Source organism: Rhamphochromis sp. 'chilingali', assembly GCF_963969265.1.
Source record: "Rhamphochromis sp. 'chilingali' genome assembly, chromosome: 19".
NCBI classification, from domain to species: Eukaryota; Metazoa; Chordata; class Actinopteri; order Cichliformes; family Cichlidae; genus Rhamphochromis; species Rhamphochromis sp. 'chilingali'.
This window is the reverse complement of record NC_137946.1, coordinates 10,738,999-10,760,481: the sequence shown is the minus strand read 5'-3', so window position 1 is coordinate 10,760,481 and position 21,483 is coordinate 10,738,999. Positions and strand designations below refer to the sequence as shown.

General features: G+C 38.2%; 1 protein-coding gene across 2 annotated transcripts; it reads right to left on the bottom strand.

Moving 5' to 3' along the window:
* kif4 (kinesin family member 4) lies at nt 1–16,581 on the bottom strand. 2 transcript variants are annotated; one of them, XM_080866796.1, is made up of 31 exons: nt 16,365–16,581; nt 15,445–15,589; nt 15,203–15,317; nt 14,830–15,020; nt 14,658–14,747; nt 14,374–14,540; nt 12,866–12,960; nt 12,606–12,725; nt 11,535–11,710; nt 11,342–11,403; nt 11,097–11,229; nt 10,857–10,915; nt 10,576–10,681; nt 10,212–10,319; nt 9,891–10,067; nt 9,524–9,627; nt 9,287–9,431; nt 8,083–8,193; nt 7,857–7,940; nt 7,616–7,729; nt 7,365–7,520; nt 6,144–6,241; nt 4,813–4,942; nt 4,509–4,679; nt 4,303–4,422; nt 4,112–4,189; nt 3,303–3,404; nt 3,057–3,224; nt 2,727–2,852; nt 1,997–2,104; nt 1–775 (listed from the first exon to the last, which is right to left on the bottom strand). In XM_080866796.1, exons 2-31 carry the CDS (start codon nt 15,565–15,567, stop codon nt 587–589), a joined length of 3,726 nt encoding a protein of 1,241 aa, XP_080722922.1. In that variant the 5' UTR covers nt 15,568–15,589; nt 16,365–16,581; the 3' UTR covers nt 1–586. The 2 variants fall into 2 exon arrangements, with proteins under 2 accessions (XP_080722922.1, XP_080722923.1); XM_080866797.1 differs by having other exon boundaries at nt 2,739–2,852.
* Between the last annotated feature and the right edge of the window lie 4,902 nt (nt 16,582–21,483).

The window sequence follows — 21,483 nt, the reverse complement described above, 5'->3', positions numbered from 1 at the left end:
TTTGATTTGGAAGAATTTAATACATTCAGTACTCACACTGCTCAGCCGGGACATGATGTACATTTTCCAAAAGCATCATCAACTGAATACTGTTTTCCTGGTGAAACATTTATTTCATCTATCATTTACACTAATTTAACCTACACAACAACAAAACAAATCAGAAGTTCCACATTAATCCTACCAGAAGGATTCAAATAAATTATCTTTCAGTTACAAAAGAAAAAACATCAATTTGCTTTAAAAAAAAGAAAAAGAATAGACTTCAAAACTTTATTCAGCAGATAGTACGCAGTAAAAAGGACTCAAATTTAATCCATAAGAAGATGTTATGCACCTGTAGTGACAACCGGTTTAATGTGTTAGAAAAGTGAGTTTATTATCATTTGGGGGGATAAATGAGTCATGTACAGTTTGATCGTGTCATTGTGAATCATTGAGTGCTATTCACAGTTCTTTGATCAGCATCTACTGAAACTGAAGTGTCAATAGCTACTTTCAAGTAACACGTTAGTCACATATAAACAGAAAGACTTAAACGCACGGACAACATTCATCTAAAAAACATTGACAGCTAGTGTCCAGATTAGGACTCCTCTCTGATTGGAGTGCATCCCGAGAAAAAACTGTTCTGGAAACTCGTCAGGAGTCGTTTCTTCTTCTTGAGGAAGCTGACTGTTGTTTTGTCCTCTTCATCATCGTTGTCCTCCTGCTCTTCCTCTGCCACCTTCAAGTCTGCGGTGGTGTGTCCCATATCTCCAATTTCTTTTAGCACCTAAAATAGTAAATGAGCACAACACTGTTAGCTGGTTATGCAACATGCAAGACATAAACAGTCTAAGTTTACTCTCGATTTTAAGTGTCAGGATGTTAAAAAAAAAAAAAAAAAAAAGTCTTCTTACTTAAATACAACCTCAGATGAACAACACCCAGTCATTTAACAAAGACAAAGAAAATCCAGAAGCCGTTTGTGGAAAACTGCAAAAATGCATCCCATGATTCAACAGTTTATAGAACCACCTTCTTTCCTAAATGACCTTATTAGCCTCTCACGTCGTAGGTCCCCTCCTTTTTTGCTGATATGCTGCGTTTGGTATCATCACCAAACATCTCCACTTTGGTCGTGTCTGACCACAGGACATTGTTGCAGAAGTCCTGTGGTTTGTTCAGACAAAACTCTGTAAAGCTAAACTGTGATGCTGTGCTCTATTTAGAGAGAAGACACAAACAAGCCACACTGTTTTTTCTTCCTTTTCATTTAGCTGAAGCTGGTAGAGTATGAAGTAGCTCTGGGTTTTTTTTAGTAGTTCCTCTGAGCACTGCACAGTCTTACTGTGGGATGGATTTGCTGGCACGTCCACTCCTGAGAAGACTGGCAACTGCCTTGAATATTTTCCAGGACTTCAGGTTGACCTTGTGACCCTTTCCAGATTGATGGGCAGCAACAATTGTTCTCCAAGATCATTGATGACGTCTCTCCTGCGTGTGCTAGCATACACCTGAATGACCAGAGCTGCAAACTGCCTAAACGTCTGCTTTCAGAGGAGCTCTCACCTACTGATAATCCAATAATCAACTCAATTTGATTATCAGCACCTGGATGCTACTTACACTCTTAATTCCTCTGGAAACTGTACAGGTGCACTTTTCACAAAAAACTTTGGCATTTTGACATTGCTAAAAAAACAAAACAAAACAAAAAAACCCCAATAAGGTGCAGTATCCCACGTGTTCATCTCTCGTTGTACTTAAATCATTTAGACCCTCTCAAGGATCAGATCCTCCCCTCCTTATCTTGATACTTAAAATCTTAGAACTGATGATTTATACGACTGTAGCAGTTTTTTCTCGCTGCAATTCTATATTTCTACAGTTGAGTTGCCTCATTGAATGAGAAAACTAATGTTAACTAATGTAACTGAGAAATATGTTTACATTCACTCACACGCAGCCTTGGTACAAAGTCCTGTGCATGCCAGTCAACTCTTGTTCTTACCTTTTTTGTGGGAGTGCAAGACGGCGGCTTGAAGAACGTATTGTTGCCTGGACTGGAATCCTGAAGAGATAGAGAGTCTCGGGAAGTGCTTTCTATGGAGCTTGCATCCTGAAATAATGAACAGTCCCAAATTCAGAACAATGCTCACTGATAGAAATATGCTGGGCAGTGAAAGCCAGACCTGACTACACAGAAACACACCTCTTAGGCTAACATTCACTTCAGTTCTGAGTCTTATTTTCACTTCTTAGGTTTTCAATCATTTTCATTATGAAACAACATGTTTATTGTATAATACACACTATAAAAATCCATCCCAGAAGCGTGCAGGAAATGGCCTGAAATTAAACTGACAACCAAACACTGTGGGGATCCAGTTTTACTCTTTCACTGCATTAAAAAAAAATACATGTTGTTTCTAGTACATCAGGCCAGACTTCGGTGGCTGATCTCTAAACTCTTTGTGATGCAATTAATGAGTAAAACTGGAGCCCTGCAGCATATGAGCTTTTATTCTCTTCTAAAGCAGTTAGTAAAAGTTCATTTTAAGCACATTTTTCATACATGAAACTGGTGTGAAATCTGATTCTTATATATTTCTACCCCAAAAGCTAAGAGTGACTGCTATGCTTGTACAGCTCTAAATCTGCACGGAAATCTTACATCTACACCAACAACCCATTATTTATCCCAAATTAAGAACAGGGAGCAAGAATGAGGAAAAACCTGCCTCAGCGGGCACCTGGTTATCCATATTTCGACACTTCTCGTGATCACATTGGCAGTTCTCCCCACATGTCATCTTCCCTTTGCGGCACCTGCACTGCTTGTTGCTGCAGCGACCTTTACACGCACACTAAAAGAAGAGAAACCAGGTTCATAGGCCTTCTATCCTGATGCAAACAGTTTCATTTCTGTTTTGGTCTGAAATATGTGACATTTTCAAAGAAATGACATGATGATAAGATGCACATGATTTGTTTTCACTGTGGACAGTCTGTTTCTATAAGATCAAGGAGTTCAATTCAAAAAAAGTGCCAGACTCCTCTTCCCGTCTTACCCCGGTTTGTTTCGGTTTCTTTGAGACTCTGCGTCCTCTCTCCTGTTTCTCAGGTCGCCACTCTTCCGTTTCCTCCTCGTTTTCGTCCTCGCTGGGTGACATCAGCTCTTCGATGTTGATGGTCGCATTCAGCTGCGCTTTAGCTGTGGTAAAGCGCCTTGATTTAGGCTACAGAGAAAGCACCATGTTATGTTCAAATAATCATAAATTGAAGCTACTTCAAGTAAATCTGCAAGAAAAACTTACCTTTGGAGGGACGTACTCAAACGAATCATCTGGGTTGTTTTCTTTGTTGATTTTAGGCACAAGGATTTTCTTCTCACTTGCCAGGTGCACCATTGAGAGTTTCTGCAGACACGGGCAGGTTTAGGTTAGTCATATAACTTAGGTGAAGAGAATTGCAATGCTTTTTTTTGCTTTTCACTATTCAAACCTGCACTGCAGAACTTTTATTTCTTCCTTCTGGCAGTGAGTGAAATTACACAAATACTTTCTTTATGACAGGGTTTCTTTTCATCTAGGCAAACACTTTTTTCAACATTTCCAGCATACAGGTAGTAACTGTAGTCTACTCTGTCTCCACTGCAGCACTTAGCGCCCTCGTCAATAACAATCAAAGACTAGTATGATGCAAAATATGTAGAGATAAGGACATAATCAGGATTGCATGAACGTCTTTAGGGGGGCCTTAAATAATTCCACTTAATTTTATTTATAAAACACCAAAACAACAGTCACCTCAATGCGCTTTATATTGTAAGGAAAAACCCAACCATAGTAGAGAGAAAACCCGAGTAATCAGAAATTTCCCTTTTGAGCAAGCACTTGGCAACAGTGGGAAAGAAAAACTCCCTTTTTAACAGAAAGAAACCTCTGGCAGAGCCAGGCTCAGGGAGGGGCCGCCATCTGCTGCAATTGATTGCTTTAAAAAATTAATAAGAGAAAACACTCAGACTGCCATACTTAACTGGCTGAACAACTGGCTAGTCATGACAACAGAAATATAATGACATTGGAGGGAAAAAAAGAACAACAACAACAAAAAACACCATTACCCGTCTGTACTCTTCATTCTGCTCCACCAGTTTCTGGTTCTGCTCGCTTAATTCCCGTAGCTTTTCAAGCTCTTCCTCCTATAATGATATTACAACATAAGCTCTGGGCACAACTCTGCATTAATTAATTAAAACAAAGCAAGCTAAAGTTAATTAAACCACAAACGGCTGTAAAATCTGTCCAGACAAACCTGAACATTGAGGCGCTGCAGGAGCTCCTTCTCCTTTGAACTCTCCTTGATGGTGAAGTTTGTTTCGTCTGAATCTTCACCGATAGGTTTGTTCTGAAGCTGGTTAAGGAGGTAAAGAACCTGAAGAAACAAGGTAGAAAGGTAAATATATGGAGCTGCGACAGGTCAATATTTTTGAGTCTAAAGCGAGCCCATCTATGAAGCACCTTCTCTTGATGCCTCTGCTCGAGTTCAACCAGCTGCTGCTGGTGCTCCATGTCCATGGTGGACATGACATTTCTCTCTTCAGCCAGCATCTTCCTTAAGTCTTGTGCATTTGCCTTTTCCTGTGTCACCTCGCTCTCTAGCTTGGCATGGGCTGTTTTAGCAGAAACCAACTTAAAAAAGAAAAAAATATTAGATTTTCTTTTCTAAAACCAAACACCATTAAGTGATTTGACTATTGTACAATTAAACAATTCAGTTATGGTCATGGAATATATGCATGCATTCTCATTTCATTTTATCTACCTCTGACATCAGGACCTTGAGGGCACACTTGGTCTCAACTATACTGGTGATGTTGTCTATGCGTTGCTTAAAACGTCCCTCGCTGTCTGCAGCGAGAACTTTCTGCTGCAGGTCCGCTATCTGGGCATTCCTGTGAAGGTGCAAATCACTCTGCAGATCTTATAAAACCTTTAACGTGTAGCATATACGCACAAAACAAACGCAAACAGCATTTTAGTCCAAATAAAACAAGCTTGTACATAGCTTCGTTAGCAGGATTTTGCTAATACAGCGGACCTTTTAGCTTGAGTACAGAACCTTTGGCCACAAGTGCAGCATGTGTGATCGTTTGTTCTGGAAAAACAGCCTAAAAGAAAAATGAAGATACCGACTGTGGCTGAGAAACCAGAGAGAACCAAGTTACTGGTTGTTGACAACATTTACACGACTGACCTTCGCTATTTGCATGAACCAAGAAAAAGAAGTATATTAAACGTTTGCGAATTTATTGCAATATTAAAATGATAAAGTGACAGCTCACACATGTTGCATTTAAGTACAGTTATTACTAAAATTGCAACAACTGTACTTAAATGCAACATCAGATGTTTCTTTGCAGCTCTGAACCCTTGGTTTGGTGTAAGTTTGGCATAAACTGGACTCCAAACTTATCTTTTGCTAAAAGCTTGAGAGGCTTCAAGGAAAATCGAAAAACAAACAAACAAACAAAAAAAACCCTGAAATAATCAGTGAACAAATTCAGGGTTTTTTGTTTTGTTTTTTTTTAAAACCGCTATTACTTATTACAGAGAGCATCTTAGAAATAGACAATAGAGTTTTTTTCACATATAAAGGGGGGAAAAAAGGGCTGCTTGAAATAGTCATTAAATCACACAAACAGTTTGGACCACAGACAGTAAAAAATATGGATGTACTTTCAGGTTGGAAAAATTCAGCCAATGGGCAAGTGCCTAAAACCTGCATTCTTTGTGAAGGCCATCAGGTGGCAGTAGTTGCAATTAGGCACATAGGCTTTTGGTCCTATAGAAGTCTATGAGAAATCAGCTTTCTGGCCTCACCTCTGTAAACACTTTGCTGCTAGGTTTATGTCCTCAGTTACTAACGACTTCTCAATCACAGGTCATTAGCCACTACAATGCTTTCAGACCCACCCCTCCTCGTCACTTTTGTAACCAAGATGACAGCAGCAGAGACGCTCATCTAAGTGGCCTCGAAACAGAATGAAGCCAGTGGAACTTATCAAACCAAAGGAAATGTCATGGCAGCTAGGTATTATACTGTCTGGTTTTGACAGACTGAGGTGTCTTGTTTGGCTGGTTTTCATGACTCACCTGAGGCCAATTTCTGTCTCCAGGTTCTCCACCTGTTTCGTCAGAGGGGTTTCCAGCGCCCCCTGGCTCTCCAGTTCAGATATGATCAGTGTCCGACGCTGCATGGAGAGATGACATAAAGTAAATGATTTAACCACATTTCTCTGCATCCATGTCACTTTAACTATTTTATTTAAAAAAGAAAACACTTAATTAGATTTATAGACAAACTCTGCTTTAATGGTCCCCAGAGGAATGTTTATAATTATAGCCAATCAGAGTTCACTGATAGATGATGGCTGTCTCTGCTGTAGCAGAGATGTTTACAGAGTTGCTATTAAAACTAAGAGTTAAGCAAGTTGGTTTTGCATTTAACTCATGTAAATAAGTCACTGTGAATGGATCCAAAATGGACACGATGAGCTGGAAAATAACCACATCTAAATTGGATCTGGTCCTCATCCGGTCTGAATCTGTGGTTCTCATCTGTTCAGATGAGTTCAGTCTTTGAATTTCACACATTGTACCTTTCAAAATATTGTTTAACATCATTTAAAGGCCGATTTATTGAATGCTGCCTGCTGCAGTCTGAATTTAAAAGGTCACAAACATATTTAAGAATCATTCAGCTTCATCTGGAAGATCTCAACTGTGACAGACATTTTTCCATCATTGTGAGCGATTACAACACAACAAATGGTTGATTATTGATCAGCGTGTTACATGTTTAAACACTTACACAGCTCTGTTTCTATCTAGAGAAACAGAGTTAGACACTAAAGATTTTATCCTGAGGCGATTATAAATATACAGTGTAATGACAACTGTCTCTGTCCTTCTATCACTCATTTATTATTCAACTGCTCATGTTACTTAAAAAAAACTTTAGCAAACAAACGGCAAGCTAACGTGTTCTTGAGATTTCAGCGTGTGTAAAAATGTAAACTTCTGTAGCTTAATTGGCTCCACTCTGATCTTTGATAGCCACTTTGTGAATGAGGATATTAAACAGTGTCAGACAGCTGGTTCAGGTGTAGCCAGAGGGCAGAGTCAGAGAGAAACACCAAAGTTTGCAAAAGAAAGCCCGTCAAAGAGTCCGTTTCCACAGTAACCAGCTTAGATCTTAAACCCAGCTAATCCCAGGGTTATCAAACTCAGTGTTGTTAGCCAAACCTGGCACTGAAACAGGGCCTTGCTGCATGTTTCGTTTTCTATAACAACTGTACAGATGTGTCAGCTCACCCTGATTTTGGGAGCCGGCCTCTCCCCAGCCTCCAGCTGCTGTTTGAGGTGGTTGATCTCCTGAGCCAAAACCTTCCTGTCCTCCAGAAGATCATTGAGATGGCGCCGGGCCTCCTCCGTGCTAACCATCACCTCCACCTCGTTGAGAAACCATGTCTGATGACAGAAAAGGAAAACGGTTCATATTGTGAAACTTTAAGTCCGAGTTATCTCCAACACAAAATATTTGACCATTTCTCAAGTTTTTCTACCTTCACTCTCGCAGCTGCTCCCTCCATGCCTTTGTTCTGGGCATCTTTGCGCTTCTCTGCTACCTCACTTCTCTTCTGTAGAGCATCTTTTAATCTCTTGTTTGCAGCTGCAGCCTTTAAGCAAAAAAAAGAGCACCTCATAAACAGCTACAAACCTTTTCCAGTGATTCTTCAACCCTATGAACACAAAAATTTCAAATGGTAAAAAACAAACAAACTGTGCAACAGTGAATGGCCACACCTCTTCGGTTTTACGACGCAGGACGTTGGCTTGTTTCTGAAAATCTCTCTCCAGTTTAAGCAGCTCATACTGCCGTTTACGATCCTGCAAAAAAAATACAAAATAAACGGATTACAGAAGTCAAAGAACCTCCAGAATAAACAGGTTTTTGACAAGAAAAGGCTAGAGAGTGCAACAACTGAAGTCATCCCTCTTATGTCTCCATAAGAGTCTTATCTCTACTCACCTTCTCCTTCAGCTGCAGTACCTCCCTGTCCTTTTTGTTCTTCCACTGCCTGAATTTCTCAGAGTCCTCTCTCATCTGCCGCATTAGCTGTGTACGTTGGGTCTTCATAGCCTGTGAGAACACAGCGACATTTGAAACTTGTGTCTGTAGTTACTCAAACGCTTTAAAGAAAAACAAAGCTCAGAGTACACGCGATGACGCCATGTGACAAAAGGTTTCTGTACTGCATGCTCACAAAGTGCCATATAATGCAGAAGAGAAATATGTTACTGAACAAAGATAATAGATAAACTATTACATCAATTACGGAGGCTGCTTGATGATCCAAAAATGACTCATCAGTTACATGGTGGCTCTCATCACATTGACTTAATTAGTTTCTGACTATAAAAACAATATCTGAAAACTCTGCCAGAGATTTTTAATATAAACAAAAACTATAATTGTCTGATATGGAGATACGATCACAGGCTCTCGTGTGTGATCTGCAGACAAATCAGCTGCAGGCAGCAGTTAATGATCCTTCCAAAGGTTCACAACTTGTGATCTTGTTACAATTTTAGCTTTCACTAGACAGAAAGAGAGCCTTTGTTCATCAAGACTTGTCATCATGGCTGAAGCCAAATAAACTGTTTGTTAGTTTGCGATTTTATGAAGGAAAAAGTAATTAAAAAAAATAAAAATAAAAAAAAAATAAAATAAAAAAAAGCTGCTCTAAAGTATTTCTCCCATTAAAAATAGCCAACACAAAAACGGTAAAGAAGGAGATCAAATTTTTTAAAACGAAAAGAAAGAGGTAAATATGACATAAAGCAATTCTAAACCTAAAATAAAAGCATGTATTGTATAACAAGCCAGTTGAGATTTGGATTGGTATCACAAGAACTTTGTAATGAAAACGAATCTAAAGAGATTTAAAAAAAAAAAAAAAAAAAAAAAAAAAAAAAAATCAACCATCTTGTTTTCATAATCCCCTAAAGCCAAAAAGCACAATTAGAAATAAGATTTAACTAATAGCCCAGCCCTACACCCTGCTTTTACAGGACTCAGTGTTAGATTAAGCATCTCAGCTGTGGTTTATATCACAATTCCCAACTGTGTTGTTTTGTCTCATACTTCAATTTAAAGATCAGTTTAAAAAACAAAACAAAACCCATGCCACACAAAATATTCAACACACCATTAAAGGAAAATAAACCGTTACCTGTATTTCCTCCATGAGCTTGCTAACTTTCTGAACAGACGACTCTTTGAGTTTCAACAGTTTGGACTGCTCGAGAAGTTTCTTCTTCATGTCTACCAGCTGGCTCTCAAGCTCCTGCAGTCTCTTCCTCCGTTGCTCGCTGAGCCTGGGCGAGGATGGTGGAGTCAAGTCAGGTCAAGTATAAGAACCTGCACGTATATTACAACAAGCACCAAAACAAAGAAAGGGCTTTCCTACTTAGCCTGGTTGGTGTCTTTCTTTGCAGACTGAAGGGCCAAAACGAGTTCCTCTTTCTCCTTCTGCAGTGAATCCACAGCAGACTGTAGAGTTTGTACATTTTTCTGGAAGAGAGTCCGAAAGATTAAAATGTGTCTACCGTTTCATGATATTTTGAAATATGGCTTACACGTATTTGCACTACACTTTGAGATCTGTGTATGTGACAGCCTCTACTAATAAAACCATTTAGAATTTGTTATTCAAGTGGAAACGTCTGCAAAGTTTAAAAATGCCAATAATAAACTGTGACTTGGCAGTCAATAACACCTCGCTTAAACTTGTCTACTGTAGTGAGATGACAGTTAAGTGACTCTGTAATGCTGACCTGGTGCTCAGATTGCATCGGCTCCAGCTGGCTGTCATTTTGGCACATTTTTTTAACAAATGCTTCTTTCAGGCTTAAGACTTTGTTAAGCTCAATCAGCTCCTTGGAGAGCTGGGCTTGCCGCAATGCATGATGGGCTGTGAAGGCTTCTGGGGAGTCCTTTAGGGCAGTGGCATCCTATTTGGAGAGTATTAGAGTTGGAAAACATCTAAAATTACATCTGGTTCAGTCTTCAGTCAAGTTAGTTTGGCCAAGATAAAAGAAATGTGATGCTCCGCTACTCGTGGAAGATACGTTAAGAAAACAAAACTGAAAACATACTGATGGGGATCCCTCTGGTGAACATTTATTGCCATTCCCAGACACTTCAGGTAAATCCTCTTCTGCAGCCACTGCATCAATGGAGGCGGCGATGCCCGCACTCTCATTCTGACAAAGCAAACAAGGAGTAAACCATAACATTCAAGAAGAATATTCAAATTTAATAGTGGAAAAATTGAAGAATTGCAAAATAGTTTAATAACACAGCAGCAAAAGAAAGTTGTCATCAAATTTATTTAACCCATTTCTTTCTATATTTAACATCAGGCAAAGCTCTCTATTTAAAAAAGAAGCACCAATTTACTCTATTATTACTTGACTTATATTTCTTTGACTGGATTGTAATGTAAGAAGACATCCATACTTTGAGCTCCAAGATGATGTTTTGCAGATTCTTCATCACTTCAACATTCTCCTTGAGCTCCTGGTCCTCCAGCGTTTTCATCACTTTCTCCAGATCTACAGTACATCTGAAAAACCATCGGACATCAATGTGACTCAGTGGATTTGTTGACAAGCTGAAATCCTGAGTCAAATTAAAAAATGAAACTGCTTTTTGTAGGAACAGATTTCAGCACAGCTACTGTTAAAGCTTTTTGAGACCTCTTCTAAAGCTTTGCTGGCTTTTTGCTTTAGCAAACTCACGCTGCATGGTGCCGCAGTTGCTCCAGCTTGCTTTGCATTTTCTCATTTGCTTGCTCTGTCTACAAAATAAAACAAACAGCATATAAAAACTATGATGATGCAAAACAGTGGAAATGTAAGAAAGAAACTAAGGTCAAAAGATCAACTGTAAATAATTTGCAACTGTTTTTGTTCGTGTCAAATCCAATCCTTTTGTTTTCATAAGCAGTAATAACAGGATGCTGCTGTGACCAGGCTCACCATAATGATCTTCTCAAACATGTGGGCCGTCTGTCCAGCTGCCTCACTCAGCTCTCTGCTCAGTTTATTGTTCTCATCCCGCAGAGCGCGGTTTCGTTCCAGCAGTTTAGTCACGTTCTCTGCACTCTCTGACCTGCAACAGGGGCAACTATTATGGCCTTTTGCTTTATAGGTGATGTTTATCCTGGCTGCATTTATTTGGCATCCTCTTTGAACCCTGAGGTTTACTGAGAAAGCTGTCTTACCCAGAGAGCACCGGAGCTACTCCTCCACGTGCATGAAGTAGCATCACCTGCAGCTCTTGGACCTACACCAGGGTACCATTGAAAACATTTGGAACATGCTTTAATCTTTTTCAAACTAAACCACTCAATGAAAAACTGCAACACTAGTAATTTGAGTGCTGATGATAATGAGGGCCAACACCCATTTTTGCACCTGTTGTTTCAAGCGGTTCATTTCTGCAGCTCTGGGGTCGATGTTGACAACTGGTTTATTTTTAATCTTGCGAGCTCTGTCAGCATATCGCAGCGTGTTGATGGTTTCCTCCATGTTGGAGTCTGCAGGACTGACGCAAGCAATCATCAAAGTGTGGCTGTTGCCTCCCAGAGAATCTGAGGACAAACACACATATACATGTATACGTTTACAGGGGTGCAGTTAAGTTCTACAATGCATTGTTACCACTTTGAACACCCGTAGCTTTTCTCCCTCAAATAAATAAAAACCTAAGCTTAATGCGAATCCTGTTCAAGGAGTCTGAAGATGTTTCAGTTTTTCATGGTAATGGAAGTGAAACAAGCAGGAAAAAAGAAAATACCACATACTACAAGCCCTACCATAGAAAGGCATAATGTTTGTGTCTGCTGAAAGTAGAAGCGGGCCTATGTGACAACATCTTATGATCATCTCAGTCATACAGGTCTTTCTGAAAGTAGAATGGCAGCCTCCACTTGCTGTTCAAACCTTGTTTGCAGAATGCAGCCATTCAGAACATAGCTGGCTTAAAGGCCTCATATGAAAGGGACCTTAAAAGTCTTGTTTCAGACAGTGGAAGAATCGAGGAATCACACCAAAGTCTGGTATAAGCTAAATAAGAATGATTTAAAATGGAATTATCGACTCCAGCAGAGTCCACAAATACAACTTTAAAGGAATCAGGACAAAATATATGACAGATTTAAAATGTTTTAATAAAATTGGTTTTGCTAGAGAATATAATGAGCAAAACAAAGAAACACTTAAAGAAAAAGAAAAGGGCAGCACATATCCAGTTTAACTCAAATTAAATTCATGTTTGTGAATTATGAGTCTTATTTCTTGCATTTTTCTTCAAATTCAAGATTAAAGGTAAATAAAAGCATCACCAATCCTGGACTCCAGGCATCTAAGCCTTCTGAAAACCTAAATAAAACCCTGACTGACTTTGAAAATCCTCACAGTGAGAATGTATCCATGTCTGACCTAATGACCATAATGTAACATCTGGCCATCTACATCAAAGCTTACCTTGCAGCAGGCGGGTGAGCTTAGAGTCTCTGTAAGGAACAAAGGTGTTTTTCTTGCTTTCATCCCCCAAAGCACTGATCACATTTCCCAAAGACAAAAGGCCACGATTGATGCTGATACCTGCACATAAATATGGACGGCATGACCAGAAGTACTGTTATTAAACACAGAAATGTAGCTTAATACACCTTACATAGCAGCACATGTCTCCGTGATGATCGCACATTAAAGGCTTACAACTTTTAACTGATCTTGGTTACCTTCCTTTAAACGATCTCCTTCTGCTTTGGTTTTTTTTTGTCTCTCGGATCCAGCCAGATCCACAAGATGCAACTTTGAAACAACTGAATCAGCCCTGAAACAAAGGATTGTACAAATATTCAGACTGCAGTAGGCAATATTTTGGAAATGCCTGTTGGGTGTTGTAGAATGAGGACGTGCACAAACACACTAACCCAGTTTAAGGGAAAATATTATAGTAGCTTACAAAAGAGAAACACTGAAATTCTGGGCCCACCCTCTGTGTAAATCAACAATTTAGCTGATACAATGTATCTAAAAAGTATTCACAGCGCTTCACTTGTTCCACATTTTGTCATGTTACAGTCTTATTCGAACATGGATTCATTTTTCACCTCAAAATTCAACAAACAAACACCTTATAATGACATTAAAAAACAAGAATATTTGCTGTTAGTTTTAGGTTGTGGTGGTGCCTTCTGTGGTCCTTTTGGTGTTGCTGAGCTGGTGAGTGGATTAGGTTGTTGTTGTTTTTTTTTTTAAAGAACGGACTAGATTGTTGATTCAGCAACTTCATACATTTTCTCTCTTTGTCTGATGTATTCATTATGTTTTTATCAGGCTAATTTAGTCGTCTGTTTCATTTGTTCTATTTTGAAACTTAAACACTTTAGCGGCTACCTTTTGTGTAGTTTGCAATATTTGCCTTTTATTTATCTGAAAAAGTCTCATGTTCCTTAAGTACATCTACCCTGTTGAACTTATTATGGGAAATAAATATTTAAATAAAAACAAGCTGCTGATTATTTCACATTTTACTTGTGAGCAACGGCACATTTAAATCTTACAAATATAGTTATTTGGCTTATATCGTGATAGATATCGTTATCGCCTGAAATGAAAAAAACATATCGTGATATGAAAAAATCTCATATCGCCAAGCTCTATGAAAAACCAACAAATGCAAGTTCAACAATTGGAATCAACTCCAGATCTTTTATCTGCCTAATCTCTTAATGAGGCAACAAGCAACACCCGGTCATGAAGCAGCTTGTCCAGTTTCTTTTGACACTTTGACAGTGGGGCATTATGTACAAAAACAACTTTAATTCCTAAGCAGTTCATACAGTTCTTTCATAATACCCCTTGAAATAGAACCAAATGCCTCATGTTGAGGATTACATTAAAAAAACAAACAAAAAAACAACAACAACCTGCTGTGGTGATGTACAAAGGCAAAATAACAGAAACATAGTGTCCAAAGCCGGTTCCAGTAAATCAAAGATTGACAATATAATAACAACCCAAGGCAAAGTTTTTACTGGACAAATGTTAAATTAAAACTGTAACATTTAGAGCAATTCTATAACAAATACCCATAACAGGAATATGAAAATGTACAGAATTCAAATGACTGTCACCTTATATCTGAGCACTGTGAGCAGGTATTCTGTGTCTATATCAGAAAAAAATGTTTGGACAATAAGATGAAACATGTTTTATCAAGGAAAAAGGGAGCCAAACTGACTTATCTGTCCCTTTGCGCTGTTCCAGTGTGATGGTGAAGATAGCATGGGAACGTGAAGAGGCAGCGTTCATGGCTGTGGAGCCCACGGTACGAGCAGAGTTTCCAAGCTCCAGACAGCTCACCATTTCAGGGGCAGAAAATACCTGCTTCTCAGTTAAGCCGACAATCTGGAAAGCAGGACATTTTTAATAAAAGTTCAACTAAAGATGGAGAAAAATGCACATATGTGGTTCAGGTGGGCTGTCAAAAAATTTGAATTTGCTTTTAACATACGAGTCACTCACCTTGATGCCTTCTTTAGGATCTTCCCGAATGCTGATAGCAGGTTTGTCTTTGGATGAACACAGCAAGTCTAATATTTCTTCATTATAAATCTACAATCAAAAGAAAACCTTAACTACTTTACTTTATAGGGCTATTGTACATACACACCACAAACCAAAAACATTCACCAACCTCCAGGTAAGACACTGCCAGACAGAATTCACAGTCTGTCCTTTGCTCCTTTTCTGCAAAGATGCACCTGATAACTCGAGGAATGACTCCAACAGATGGCTCGTTTTCTTGAGCCGTTGTATAGGTTCCTCCCATCGAAAAGGTCTTTCCAGATCCCGTCTGTCCATAGGCAAGAACTGTGGCATGGTAGCCTACAGTAACAATAACATCACATGATGGATGGAGCATAATTAGCTGCAAAATTATTCAATAGATTTAAAGGAATACAAAAAATAAACACAGCTATTTTATTTTTCGAGCCTACATAATCACGTCTCAGGAAGAAGATTAAATCTTAAGACATTCACTTAAAAAGCATCAAGTTAAAAGCTACCTTTGAAAAGCCCAGACAATAAAGGGGAAACCGCTGTACTGAAGACTTCTTCTTGTTCAGCAGTGGGCTCAAATACATAATCATAAGTGAATGCCTTCTCTGTGCCAACAATCACCTGAAACCAAACAAACATGCAGCAGTTTTTACACACAACATGCAATGTAAGTACAAAACGAAAACACAGTGTAGTTTGATTTTGATATATTGTGAGGCATGCCTGTAAAAGAAAGGCAGTTGAGCACCTGTGGCTCCCCAGGGACGAAAGTGAGGCAGGACTGACATCCCTCGTTGATTTCTTTTGGTACTAGTGGGCGACATCGTAAGGCAACTCGCACCGGAATGACCTTCTCATCCTCGTTTGTCATGATGCAATATTCCAATGAATAACTGCAAAACAACAAAATGAAGGGATTACCAAAAAAAGCTGGGCACTGATGTGATTAAAAGGCATGTTACTATATATTTGCAGAACAAATATGTTTAAAAAAAACTTTATAATTTATACAAAATAAAAAAAAAGTTCTGAGTACTCAATATTAAGGCAGGTGGTGTAATAGGGACTCCCTGTATGTTCAAATATAAGACTTTACTTTTGCTAGACAATTTGACAGACCAAAAAAACGTCCTAGAAATAAAATAGAAATCTCTTCTGATAGTTTACGGTTACACACTTTATATGGCTGAGTGTCAAACATTTATGCGGTTGTCTTTTTTTACATAAGTGCTTATTTGTGAAAATGACTTAATAAAACAATGGGTGGTGTCAGTATCTAAAAAAATTGCTCCATTATTGACTTCCTATGTTGCGACTCCGTGATCAGTCTCTGTGCACCACAGCTTTCAGCCCTTCTGGAGATTAATCGGAACAAAACAGAGCTGTGCAATGACTCCCTGTCCTGGTGGAAATCTACCATTTTCCACGGAGGGGGTTGTATCGTTGACGATAAATTTTAACTGTTTGTCTGGAGGACACAAACAGCAGCCATACTTTAAGTCCACTCGAGCAATTCACATTTCATAGTTAGCGGTGCTACTTTTCCAGAACAGAAAGCACTACCAAAAATGCATCAAGATGACTGTTAATTAGCTCAGCTGAAACCAGCGACAGCTTAACCGTAGCTAACTAGCGGGAGTTATCAGCAAACATTGACATTAACGTTACCTTCACACGTTTCCTCCAGAGCCAGTGTTTAATTAAGTATAGCGAAAACTACATTCGTTGGTTCTGCCTGATAGACGCTCTCAAATAAACATTAAGCCTTAAATATATCAAATTATTAACGCTAACTTCCTCGACTTTTTAAATTTTACTCAAGTCAGGTCCCTAAGAGGAGTTGTTACTGCCCGCCACTTTCAAACACTCAGCTCCGCCTCCTGTTTCTTCTTCTACTTGTAATTTTACTGCAGAGTCAATGCAGAAACGCAACGCTACCGACCTCTACAGGATAAACGGAAGAGTACAGCGTTAGTACGTTGTTCTGTGTTATCCGTTACACCCTTTCTCCTCAATGTTTCTGAACTTCGAAATATACTTGAAGGTGCGATTAGTAAATGAAATCCCTACTTGATATTTAAATAGCCATACTAAAAAAGTAATTAACCACAGACACAGTGAGGAAAGCACTAGAGTTTTACTGTCCAGGCAACAACACGAAACTCAGTAGCTAAGGTAGAGATGCCAGGATTAATAAACACAAATAAATAAATGAACAAAAGAATGAAAGCGCAAGAGGGGACTATTTGTTTTTTCAAAAAGACAGGAGGAATATAAGGAGAGATGGGTGAGTGACATAATGCCCCACTCGATGAGATGAGTTTTTCAGCCTACAATGGAGAAATGGGGGAGTGACTCTTGTCTGCTGGCTGGAAGAGAAAGGTCATTACGCTGGGAGCCAGAGGGGGAAAACAGCTGAGTCCAGATAAAACGATGATGACAAGGTTTCTGCAGGGAAGACAGAGCTAAGCTGACAATAAGAGCAGCAGAAACTGGGGCACAGATTCACATTGCATTTATGTGTTTCTGATAATATGCAGTAACGTATCATTTTATGACAGTAACCAGTCCAACCAAACACATCAAGGAAATTTATTGAATGAATGGGACAAGTGAGCACATAATTGGACCATATGCAAACTTTGACCTCTGTCAATACTTGGAACTCCTTGGGAGAAGCATAAGCGCCAATAGAGCTTATCCTCACCAGCCAACACAGATGTCTGACTCAGCCCCACCCCTCCTCTGACTGAAGCTCTTGACCTCATATCACATTTTTGCAGTGTGATTAAATGAAATATAATAACACATATCAACCACGGGCATGTCCTATATTCATCCTAAGAATTAGCCACTATCCTGCCATTTCTAAAACCCTACAGTTACGACACACTGACAGTGCTATGAAATAGAGGTATTTTGCAATTGCTCACCATTAAGTGATTGTTTTGCTATTGAGTCGTTTGTCACAATATGTTGAAGGAGATTTGAGAACCAATGAATCCTTACTATTGATTTAAAAAACCAGAAAACCCTGGTGTTGCCCCTATACCTAACTCCATGCTTATGTGAATCATGTTCATCATCATGTCTCCTCTCAGCTGTGATCTCAGAGGCAAGTGAGTCCTGCTGCTGTGGGAAATTCCACCACAAGGCGTAATAACAACATGCCAGACAGTCCCAGCTCCCAGGAATAGAGCAGACAGTAAATGAATGGAACAAAACAGCCTAATCTTTCCATTTATATTCACATAATGATTAGTGCAGATACATGTATTTTTCTTAAAAAGGTAAAACTGCAGAGCCAGTGATAAATTCTCTCAGTGTGGGGGTTACTTAAAGCCATCACGACCTTGACAACAGTACACGCACTTAGACTGCAGCTAGAAGGGGAGGAAATTCAGCCTGCTTCCCCCTTTCCTGTTGCAGCTTCAAAAGATAATCTGGACGTGGTGGATTGCATTGCAATGACATCACCCGTGCCTCAGTTCCAATGGTTACACGAACAGGGTTTCAAAGAGAATACAGTCTGCTCAGCTGCACTAAGCTATGTGTACATACCAGCTTCATGCTCTACTGAGCTAAAAGCCCCATAATGGTGTTTGCCATTAACCACGGAAAGTTTAACATATGATCAAACTCATTTCTGTTTCACAAAAATGTATTAATAATTAAAAATATGCTAAATATCTGTTGAGTTGAGTAAACTTGAACAATTGCCTACAGAAATAAATCACTGAGATGTCAGCGAGATTAACTGACTGTGTAGAGGTCCATGTGACAATAAGTGAAATTATATGTTGCCACATAAGAAAACACAAGACAATTTTTACTTGCTTCATTTATTGTGTAATACAATAAATGCAGGCATCTGCATTTTTTTTTTTACTATTATTTTTCTTTTAAAACAATTTTTTACAACTGTTTTGTCTGCGCACTTCACATCATTTTTGAGTGCTTTCAGGAACCTGCATAGATACAAAATGTGAGTATATAATATGACTACATTTATATCCAATGTTAGGGTTACATGTTTTTCCCCATAAAAGGGACAACAGAAAAAACTAGCAAGCAATTCAGCCAAGCAGGAAAATGGAAGCTTAGAACACTTAAAACCTGCAGTGCTCTGCACAAGAAAGCCTGTTTGGAGGCGAAAGCCGGAAAGGGATCAGTCAGCAGCACAGCCAACAATAATTAGTTGTACATTTTCAAAGAGGTTTGAAGCCTTATGCTGAGTCAGTCATGAGGCACTTTATGGGAGCGGTGTCTGTAGGTTACTGCTCTGATAAACAGAAATATGTCTGAACTTGACAGCCAAGGAGGTGAAGCCAAATCAAGGAAAATACTGTCAATGATAATATAAGTATATGCATACTAATACTTTGGGCATAGGCAGCATTACAGAAATTGACATAAATTTTTTGGCTCTGGAAGAACCGAGGATGCTGTTGGGTTGCTACACTGGCATTGAACTGATGCTGACAGTAATATTTAAGGATGATATACTGATGTTTAATTTAAGCACATATGAAAATATTGTACTGTGTAATTATTCTTTTTCAGTGCTTTTGTCGTTACAGTTGGACTCTAAGGAACTTGACTGAATTTTGAGATTTATTTGCCATAAAAAACAAATAAAAAGACACACAACAAGCAAAGTTATATATGAATTTAGCTGATAATATTACTTAAATTATTTTTTTAAACTTTCTGTAGATACTATAATAATATTGTTTTGATTATTTTTCTTTTTTTGTTGACCATGGTTACAATAAAGTTCCTTAGAGTTTACTGATAACACAGCAACAGCAATTGATATTGGGGAATATGCCAGTGGAGTACTTATAGATTAAAAAACAGCCTTTGACACTGTTGAACATAAATGATTATTTTAAAACATACAGATGTATGGACATAAAAAACATGTGAGAGAATGTGAAATGCCAAACAGTCGAGGGTTAAGGCATGACACCTGGTTAAGAGAGTGTTAGTACCCGTAGCCATGTTTTGTAAAATGACAATGTTGTCGTTAGCTCTGAATATAGCAAAAATAGTTATCTTATAGGCATAGTATTATCATAGTGTTATTATAGTATTATGTGTTTAGTAGCACAAAAAAGGAACAAAGACTGAGTAACTTTAGTTTGATGTTGCCCCTCTGCTGTCTGTTCTCATATTTAGCAGACGACAGTTAGCTGTGTTGAACCTGCAAAACATCATCTTGGAGCTCAAAGTATGGATTTCATCTCATATCACAATCCAGCACAAAAAAATATAAGTCAAGTAATAATGTCACCAAATGACTATATAATGTTAAGGATAGCAAATGTCAAACTAGATGTTGCTGCTTATGTAAGTGAAAAAAACACAGAAAAACACCTTTATCTGTAAGAAACTGCTTTCAGCAGCACCGTTTCCAGCAAAAAAAAAGAAGAAAGAAAATGCTTTGGTAAGCCCACTGTAACACAGAACAAACAGCTGACAGAAAAAAAAGTCATTGGCTGCTGGAAAGTTAATCAGCTAAAAAGCCTAATATTGTTCTCGGGGTCTGATGGGACCCAAATCAGAGCTAAATTTAGCTCTGATGTGGCACAGATGTATCCAAGTAAATATGTTTTTCTGCTTTCATTCAACTTCACGTTTGTTGAATATTGACATTTGGTAAAGATGACAACTGTTAACTTTTTAAAAAAATTGCATTCATGTATTGTCTGGACATGGTTATTTTAGAATATAATTGATAATTAATTGCACTATTTCTGGGTTTTTGTGGGGTTTTTTTTGTGGGGGTTTATTTTGTACATTTTAACTATTCAGAGTTAGAAAGTTGGCCAAATTGTAATTTTGTTTGAGTCCCTCAAATAGAAATTGTTTTGCCATATAAATTTAGTAATTCAGCTTTGGTTAAAACTGAAATTGATACACTTAAATTTAAAAGATTCTAAAAACTGTTGTTTATTCTGTTTGGGTAAATGATAATACAACACATATAAAATGGAATTAAATAAATTTATACTGACAAACATACATCTTTTTCTCCTTTTATCAAACACATCTTTTGTTCAAATTAATAACAAACAACTTAAAACTGGGGGGTTCCTCATGGATCTGTATTAGGACCATTCTTGTTCATTTTATGCATTAATGACATTGTGTAATTTCCAGATCACTACAAACAATATTATTTGCAGATGACACCAAACTTCTATGTTGTGATAATAATTTGGAACAACTTCTGAATGCACTGGGGAAAGAGTTAAGTAAATTAAAGATGAACATTTTAATTTAATGACCTGGTTGAGCTTAAAACTGTCCAAACGCACAAATATAAAGAATTTGTTTCAAGTTAGACAAAAACATCACGTAGTATCATAAAACTATATATTTAATAAACAGGCTGTAAGAACCTATGGTAAATATTTCAGTATTACAGTCAAGAGACTAAAACTGCGGAATAACTGCACAGAGGAAACAAAAACTTGCATGTCACTGCCTATGTTCACACAGCTGTATAAAAACAAAAAACAAAGAATATGAGGAAGAGCTGGCTTGGTAAATAAGTGGTTTGACTTCTCTGTTTTGCTGAGTTCTCACTGTGGTCATAATGATATTACTGTCGCCTGTTATTATTGTTATGTTCACATATCTATGAGAATGTTATATTTTTGTTCATTTTTGCATCATGGAGTAGGTGTTGATAAGACCTACACACAGGCAAAGCCCAAAATGCTGACTTTAATTAATTTGATCACATCTAAATTTTGCATGTAATTTCTTTACAAAGTAC

Bases quoted from the DNA above. Each gene is read 5' to 3' on its own strand.
- kif4 (XM_080866796.1), bottom strand. From the start codon at position 15,567: ATGACAAACGAGGATGAGAAGGTCATTCCGGTGCGAGTTGCCTTACGA. The intron at 12,961-14,373 runs GTCAGTTTGGCT...CCTTTGTTTCAG, and splicing joins CAGCGCAAAGGGACAGATAA to GGCTGATTCAGTTGTTTCAA. The intron at 11,711-12,605 runs GTAAGCTTTGAT...GTTTGTCCTCAG, and splicing joins GCTCACCCGCCTGCTGCAAG to ATTCTCTGGGAGGCAACAGC.